We start from the raw sequence: 8,844 nt of genomic DNA on the forward strand, positions 1-8,844 counted from the left end.
GGTTGTATTGAGTTTCTGCTTTGGGGTCTGTATTTTCTGTATAATTTTTCTTAAGTCTTTGTTTTCATTCATAAGAGAAGACTCTCTACTGTTTGATTTGGTGACAGGTAGGTGATGCAATTTGAAATCATTGTACATCTTAATGATGTTGGACAAGGGTGTATCACTTCTCTCATGTCTTTTATAACTATAAGTACGTATTCTAATAGGTCATATGACAGAGTTATTGCTTTATTTATGTTCTCTTTGAGAGAGTGCAGACTTTTTCTTATGACAAATGCACAAACTAACCACTGATCTGACTCAGCGATGGCCTTGCCTCAGTTGGTGACATTTAACCTGCAGTGGTCTTTGTATTTATGTGAATATGAATGTGTACGCTATATGCCACTAATGAAAGAAATATTGAATATACACCTTTAGACTGTCTTGATTATTAATCAAAGTCTATTGTTATGGAGTTGACAAAAAACATACTGTCCAGGTTATGTCAAAAGCCTAAATTTTAATATATTAACTTTTCAAGGCACTCAAATGTGCTTTACAAAGTAGTTAAGAATGCATAACATATATCAAGAAAAATAGAATGTAGAGGAGAAAGGAACATATGGCAAAGGGTATCATGAGTTGTAGGCAGTGCTGAAAAGATTTGTCTTCATGGATATCTTGAATATGGAAAGAGAGTAGGATTCTCTGATGCTGTTGGAGAATGAGTTGCAGGGGGTGGGAGCAGTGATGGAAAAAAGCCCCGTCACCCCAGGTCTGGTATTTGGTCCAGATGAAGGCATACAGGAGGCTAGCATCAGGAGAGCAGAGGGCATTGGTGGGAGTGTGCCAGTGGAGGAGTTCAGTCAGGTAGAGGGGAGCCAAGTTGTGGAGAGCTTTGTAAGTGAAGAGGAGGATTTTGAATGCTTCTATAGAGAGGTGAAAGTACTGTGGAGCCATCGATGGTGAGGGAGAAGTTCTGATTGGATTTGGTGAGTATTTTTGGAACGATTATGATTTCTGAATTGTTGCAGTTTAATTTGAGGAAATTTGCTTACAGCCATGACTATTTCTGTGATGCACTTGGTGAGGGTTGAATGTGCGACAGTGGTGATTGTTTTGGTGGAGATATAGAGCTGGATGTCATCAACAAAACAGTGGAACTGGAGTACATGATGGTGGATTATGTTACCAAGAGGGAGCATGTAGAGGATGTAAAGGAGGGGACTGAGAACCAAACCTTGGGGATCACCTTGGGAGAGGGGAGCAGTGGAGGATTTGCAGTCCTTGATGCTGATGAACTGGTGTCTGTCAGTGAGGTATGATTTCAAAGAGGAGAGGGCAGTGCTGTTGAAGACTGTTTCAAGGAGAGTGAGAGTGATGGAGGTGTTGATTGTGTCAGAGACAGTGCTGAAGTCCAGGAGGATGTGAATGTTTAAGTTTCTGGCATCAGAAGAGAGAAGACTTTGAAGAGAGCTATTGCAGCACTGCGGTTTGAGTGGAATCTGCACTGGAAAGATTCATACAGGTTGTTAGCAGAGAGATGCCAGTTGGGGTTGTCATGCAACAGCACATTAGTATATTTTAGACAGAAAAGTAACATTGGAGATTGGTCTGTAGTTCTTTGGGATGTCAGGATTTAGTTTAGGTTTTAGAAGAGGATGTGGTTGTAGTAGTTGGGGAGGTTGAAGAGGGTGTGGAGGTCAGAGAGAGTGAAGGTGGACATTGTTTCCATGATTTCCATTCCATATCACAAAAGATCAAGGTAATTTCAATGTAAACAGCACTGCATGATGATGTAGAGGTTAGTTATACAACAACTTCTGCTCTCTTCTCTAAATACACTTTCTATATGTTCAGAGTTTGGTTCCGCCTGACCCCATGTCCCAGTTCCACTTGAGGAGAGGTTCTCCTGAGGAGGAGTTCCCTGACCTGTGCAGAAACTGTACCTGGATGGGACGGATCCTCACCCCGGCCATGTACCGCCGACAGTTTAATCGCTGCACCCAAAGTGGAGTAATCTTTGATGACGTCATCCGTCCAGGCCTTGAGGAACCAGGTGATGTCACAGTCAGCAGGATGATGTAAAATGAATAATTTAATGACAGTTCCTGAGTATGACCATTTATATTAAAAGATCTGCTATCAATTGATTCAATACAGCATTTGGTTTAAAGTTGGTTACATTCTCATAATTGCTGTTTTATTTTAAAAATTCAAACATGAAGATCAACATCACATCATCTCAGTCATACCTCCCTGCTCCCTACCCTTTTATTTGTAACCATAACAGTTGTGGTCATTGTGGCAAACGTAAAAGTGAATGTAGTGTTTGTGTATGAAGGTGAATGGTCAGGTCCTGTGACTGTCGGGTGTGTCGCGGGCGATGCTCAGTCTTACATTTTGTTCTGTGACTTCTTCGACCGAGTCATCGAAGCGTACCATGAACACAAGATCACCAGCCAGACGCCAGAGAGTGACTTCAATTACGACAACTTGAAGGTAGCTGCTCAGAACACTGGGTGCACAGTACTACTGTTGATTTGAAAATAGAATACTCATCATTATCAATAAATCAGGGAATGCTATCAGTTTGGTTTCAGCCCAAAATGTCATAACCTGTGGGCAGCTGTACTGTACACAGTCAGCAAGATGTGAAAACATTCATGTATCAACATTCCTGATGAAGTATAAACAGAAGTGGCCCTTTGGAAAAAAATTATCATAACTTCAGAGCAGAATGGTGTTACATTATGAATCCTCTTTATGTGTCTAAACTTAGCATTTGAATGTTAAAATGTAAGCTTCAGAAACATGCTAGCAGTGGAACTGTACGGTTTGAATGGCATAAATCATTGTGTGTGTGTCTATGTGCACAGGGAGGTGATGACTTGGATAAGTCATTTGCTGTACGCTGTGAAATCAGTGTCGTTCGAGGTGTTGAAGACTTCTGCTTCCCAACACACTGCAGCCGAGGAGAGCGCAGACAGCTCCTCAAGCTGGCCAGGAGAGGTACTGCATGTCTGTAGATCAGGCTGACTGAGGATAGTCATTTAACCTTCCACATGTTGTTAGCTTAAGGTTGGCCACTTGTAAAAAAAAATGTGGACAGCCAAGCATTGTGACTGTACCTGAACAATGAATCTGAATTGTGCTTGTAGTGATAAGTTGTTTACCAAGAGTGGTATTCATTGAGGACCTTATATTATTGCTAGATGTTCTCCTCAGTGGAAGAGTTTTGACACCATTACTAATATTTCATGAATGAATTTAGCCATGGTGGAGTGCTAAAGTTAGAAGCAATTAGGAGCCACTTTTAGCCTCAGGATGTTTGTTCAGCACAACTTCAGGTACTAAACCAGCTGACCTGTGTTTTTGTTCTTTTTAGCACTGCAGCAACTTGAGGAGGAAGAGCTGCCAGGTCAACTCTTCTTGCTGGAAGAGCTGAACCAGGAGCAGCAGAGGAACCTGAACCTGAACCCTCCATCTTCCTCCCAACTGCGTATCGGTGTGGCCCGGGACTGGCCTGATGCCAGGGCGGTCTGGTCAGTCTGGTTTCTTGTGTTGTTACAGAATGGCTGAAACTGAACAGAGACGACAAAGTATATATTTATTTTAACCAAATACAAACCCAAAATGTGCATCAAACAACTTAACAAAACAGAAAAGCAGGCTTCTGGTGTTTGGCTATAGAGGTGCAGCTAATGTCAGAGAGTTGTTACGCACCGACATGCATTCAGATCAATCATTGAAATTTGGCCAAAGCTTTGGGTACCTGTGATGCTTTAGGAGGGAAATCAAAATCCTGCATTTCAAACACCCGTTTCAGAAGATCTTCTTGTCAAAAATTTAATTCCCCTATAATTTTTCATGCAGGGTGAGTAAAGATGGCACCCTGATGGTCTGGGTCAACATGGAGGACCACCTCAGACTGGTGTCCACACGAGACGATGCCAACGTGGCTGAGGCTTTTAAATGCATCTGCACCAATCTACAGAAGGTCAGTTGGTCCACCCTAGACCTTTTAAGGCTTGTTATTATGTATCATTTAGAGGTGAACAAAAGATGTTTAAGCTAGATAGTACAGCAAACTTAAGAAATTTCATACCTAATAATATTAAAAGTTTCAGAAACAAATTTACTCAGTCACACAGTCTGCACACAGTCCAGTTCAGACAGTCTTAGACTGGTCATGTTGCACCCCTGAAACGGGGAGAAATAATCACAGAGTAAATTACACATGTTTCCTCAGTGAGACTGTTTACTCGAATGAGATAATGACATATAACCGTATTTACAAAGAAACATAGCCGCACAGGATGAATGCAGTACTTTATACCTTCTGTATTACAGCAGTGCTGTTAGCATAACTCATAACTCTCTGTACAATAACACGTAGCTTAGCTTGGCAAACTCTGACGAAGTTATTAAAACCCATTAATGCATTAATATCATTAACACTACTGCATAACGATAAGTGCAACCAGATGAAGCACAATGACACTTAAGCGTCTTATGACAACAGGTGACTTTACAAAATGGCAAATACACCTTCTGTAGTACCACGCTGCACTTTGCTAACAAGCACGGCTCCGCTCCCACTCACGAACATTATATCCTTGGCAAAACGTAGTTTTAACTTCCTAAAAATATAACAACAACATTCTTAACACATGCCGAACATATTAGAAAATAACTATGATCGTGTTAATAGTGCAAAACGCCGTGTGCATACCTGAAACGGGGAGCAATAATTACAGAGTAAATTACACGTGTTCCCTCAGTGAGACTCTTTACTATGGCTAAGGATATCACGATTGACAGGCAGAAACCAGAATAAAAAGGCAATTCACCCTTATGAAAATGCCTGGAACAAACGAACATCTTTTTGGGAATATTGCCAAAAGAGATTAACTTTAGTTTAATGGCAGCAATCCAAGCCATTCAGCGTTTTTTTGTCATTTCAGAGATGTCGCTCCCCTAATGTCTTTTTCAAGCGGGAAAACCTAAATATTTTAGCCCGTTGGTCAATTTTCTGCTTGACCAGTGGTGAGACTTACTGTCACAACCCACCACACAACATCTGCGCCCCATTGTTGCTGATGACCAGAAAGTTTGCGTGCTAAAAACATGTAAAAATGTGTAGGTTTTAATGAGGCCGCTAGTGAGCAGGCCACAAATCCCAAGATGCTTTGCGACGTCAGCTTCTTAGGAAATAAATGTCAAGTCAAATCAAGTAGACACAAGTGCGGTTTTGCTATAACGATGGGCCAATGTTACTACCACTGTTTCCTGCAGTGCTGTACCAGTAGACTAACATACCATCTAATATTAGCTCATTACATTTACATATACATTACAGGTCGAAAGTTTTAGAAATGTCCATATTTTTGAAAGAAAAGCATGTTTTTCACTGAAGATAACATTGAATTAATCAGAAATACAGTCTAAACATTGCTAAGGTGGTAAATGACTGTTCTAGCTGGAAACAATTGATTTTTAATGGAATATCTACATAGAGGAACATTTCCAGCAACCATCACTCCTGTGTTCTAATGCTACATTGTGTTAGCTAATGGTGTTGAAAGGCTAATTGATGGTTAGAAAACCCTTCTGCAATTATATTAGCACATGAATAAAAGTGTAAGTTTTCATGAAAAACATGACACTGTATGGGTGACCCCAAACTTTTGAACAGTATTGCATGTACTGGATTATATGAAACTGAAATACAGAGATGCTACATTTGAGGTAATTTGAACAAGTCTGTCAGTTACATAGTTTGTACATCAGAGGGTGCTTGTTTACAAACTGCAAGATGTTCCAGTCAGTACTTGTCTTTGCCACAATTTACAAAAAAGAAATTGAAGTTGTGTGTGTATCAAGTGCATCAAGATGTGTTTATTTTGTAATTATTTGCCAGTATAGATCCTGTAGGTCATTGGTGCTGATTAATTGGTTCAGATTTGTTGTGATTAAAAATGGAACTTGTTAATAACTGTCACAAGTGTGAACACCTGTCAGTTACTCTATTAATGAAGTCCTATAAAGTCTGTCTAAACTGTTTGAGGCCCTTTAAAAAAGTCCATGAAAAAATTTCACCTGAAAAACAGAGAACTGACTTTAATTGTCAGGATCTTGGTGTCTGACTGTCCTCATGTGTCTGTGTGATCAGCTGGAGCAGTATTACAAGCAGCTCAGACACCAATTCATCTGGAAGCAGCAACTGGGATGGGTGACGAGTTCCCCGGCTGATGTTGGAACAGGTCTGAAGATCAGTGTGCATCTTAAACTGCAACACTTGCCCAAACACAAACGTCTACAGGACATCCTGAAGAGACTGAGGGTCCACATGGACAAAACTGGTACCTATTACTTTCATTTTTACTCAGACTTGTATTTTAGCCAGTCAGCTTTCTCTTTACCCTAAATGTTATTGCTTTAGTTGCAAAGTTGGTTGTATTTATTGATATATTTCAGATCAAGGCCAAACAAAGGACACTGGCATAAACACAGGTATCGACAATACCCGGCATGCCAACCCGGTCTCACGGGGATTCGTGAAACTGTCACGTAAGTTTTAGTTTCGGTTTCGTGCGCACCAACACGATTTCGTCATGTTTTTCGTGCCGCTCACCACGAAATGTTTTTCGCTGTGGTAATCACATCTGAAAGTGGTTTATACCGGCGGATTCATGACGATCTAAGCTGTCCATCGGCGTATACTGCTTGTGTGATCGTGTTTGCGGCCGCCGGCCGCCGGACATTCTTGAAATTCCTATGCAAATTGGTAAGTGTACCACCGGCTTATGGTTAGGTTATGGTTAGGTTATGGTTAGGGTTATGGTTAGGGTTATGTTTAGGGACGATGTCATGCAAAATATAGCGTTGGATTCGCCACGGTTTTACATTAAAAATATAATATACACATTCTTTTGAAATACGTTCTGAGTGGCACGAAAAGTCCGCCGTTTAAAATACATTGGTGCGCATTTCGTGGTGAGCGGCACGAAAAACATGACGAAATCGTGTTGGTGCGCACGAAACCGAAACTAAAACTTACGTGACAGTTTCACGAATCCTCGTGAGATCGGGCTGGGCATGCAGGTCACTTCATAACTTCAGATTTTGTATTTATGCACCTACCGCACAGCTTTTAATGACAGATTTTATTGCATTCAATTAAACTGCTGTCAGAGTCATGGCTCCATTATGGCATCTTTAGAATTTAAATGTGTTAAGTCTGTCACATTGGCATGCTAAATGGTAAGTCAGATATCACATTTTCCATTACTCTACAGGCTGGATGTGTCTCACAAGCAGACCTCAGCATGTTCAAGAACTGACTTTACCCAGTGACCCTACATGTACAAGTGCTCGTTCACCAAGTGCTGCTCATGGTGGTAGTTGCTGCAGTTCTATTTATAATGTCGTAAGGCCTTGATGATATGTTATCAGTCCATCAGTTGTCTATACACCACTTAATCCTCAATTTGGTCGCTGGGGGACTGGAGTCTATCCCAACTAACTTAGGACAAAGGCAGGGGACTCCCTGGACAGGTCTCCAGTGTATCTCAGGGCTACATATAGAGACCAACAATCACACTCACATTTCCACCTATGGTAAATTTAGAATCACCAATTAACCTCAGCAAGTTTTTGGGCTGTGGAAGGAAGCCAGAGTACCCGGAGAAAACTCACACATGCACAGGAAAAACATGCAAACTCCATGCAGAAAGATCCCAGGACATGAACCAAGGGATCTTCTGGCAGCAAGGCAACAGCACTAACCACCAACCACTGTGCAGCCCCGTGATATGTTATGATTTAGTGTAATATAAATACATTGAATTCACTAAACTAAACTGAATATCTCTTCCTATAGGTGGCTTACATGCAAAGGCAGAATCTTTAGGAATGTTACAGATGTAATTGTTCAGGGATTTAGTTGCTTTTAAAGCTGTTATCTGCAGTTGAGATCAAATCTGTGACCTTTAGATTACTGTACAACCTCTCCAGGAGCTAACATTAAACAAATCTTAAAAACTTCCTCCAGTGAAAACCACGTAGGTTTTTGTTATTTTGTTAATACATCCATATGATTAATTTTTAAATTTTTACACTGGGAGGGTTTCAAATGGAAAAAAACCTTGAATACCAATCCTCTCAGAGTCTTGGGTGAACTGGTGAGCTTGAGCTGAAGTAAGCAACAGAGGGGTATCTAGAGAGTGAGTCAGGGACTTTGTAGAAGCAGTGCTGTAGAGCTGCACTGATTCATTTGATTAACTTTCCCTCTCCAGCTATTTTCTCTAAAAGTCAACACAAGCTACCAGCTTGCTTTTTCATTTCCCAGAATCCCCTGTCCTGTATCGTGTGAGCAATGTGGCGACTTTCGGCCAGAGTGAGGTGGCACTGACCCAGCTAGTGGTGGATGGGGTCAAACTGCTTATCGCCATGGAGTCGAGGCTGAAAGTCAACGGAGACATTGATGAACTTGTTCCGACACAGAAGTAGACGTGGATGATGACTGGTTGGAATAAAGAGAAGAAGAGATGGACTGACCAATCGAACAGAAGCTTGTAACTCAGTCCATTATATAGTAGATAATGAGATAATCAGTAAATTAGTAAGTTAAGTATCTGTCTCTTTCAGTTTGTATAATAATGAATAATGAATTTGTTTGTATTCATTTTAATAAAATGTGATTAAATCATTTTATTATGTCATTGTACTCATTTCTCTACACATTTAAATAATGGCAATATATTGTTTTTAAGTAACATGTGATTTGTTTTTGTCTGTTGTCATTACATTTGGTGCATCAGGTGGACAAGCTTCCTGAATCAACATTCTGTGTCA

The 8,844-nt window shown here is 40.6% G+C and overlaps 1 protein-coding gene across 1 annotated transcript; it reads left to right on the forward strand.

Annotated features, from left to right (window-relative positions):
• The first annotated feature begins 735 nt into the window (after positions 1–735).
• Positions 736–8,553, forward strand: zgc:172076. The gene is made up of 8 exons (XM_022221108.2): positions 736–855; positions 1,846–2,044; positions 2,330–2,487; positions 2,865–2,997; positions 3,374–3,530; positions 3,862–3,985; positions 6,161–6,350; positions 8,339–8,553. Exons 1-8 carry the CDS (start codon positions 736–738, stop codon positions 8,497–8,499), a joined length of 1,242 nt encoding a protein of 413 aa, XP_022076800.2. The 3' UTR covers positions 8,500–8,553.
• Positions 8,554–8,844: the final 291 nt, after the last annotated feature.

Source organism: Acanthochromis polyacanthus, chromosome 16, assembly GCF_021347895.1.
Source record: "Acanthochromis polyacanthus isolate Apoly-LR-REF ecotype Palm Island chromosome 16, KAUST_Apoly_ChrSc, whole genome shotgun sequence".
Lineage (NCBI taxonomy): Eukaryota > Metazoa > Chordata > Actinopteri > Pomacentridae > Acanthochromis > Acanthochromis polyacanthus.

Bases quoted from the DNA above. Each gene is read 5' to 3' on its own strand.
- zgc:172076 (XM_022221108.2), top strand. From the start codon at position 736: ATGGAAAAAAGCCCCGTCACCCCAGGTCTGGTATTTGGTCCAGATGAA. The intron at 2,045-2,329 runs GTGATGTCACAG...TTGTGTATGAAG, and splicing joins TCCAGGCCTTGAGGAACCAG to GTGAATGGTCAGGTCCTGTG. The intron at 3,531-3,861 runs GTCAGTCTGGTT...TTTTTCATGCAG, and splicing joins CCTGATGCCAGGGCGGTCTG to GGTGAGTAAAGATGGCACCC.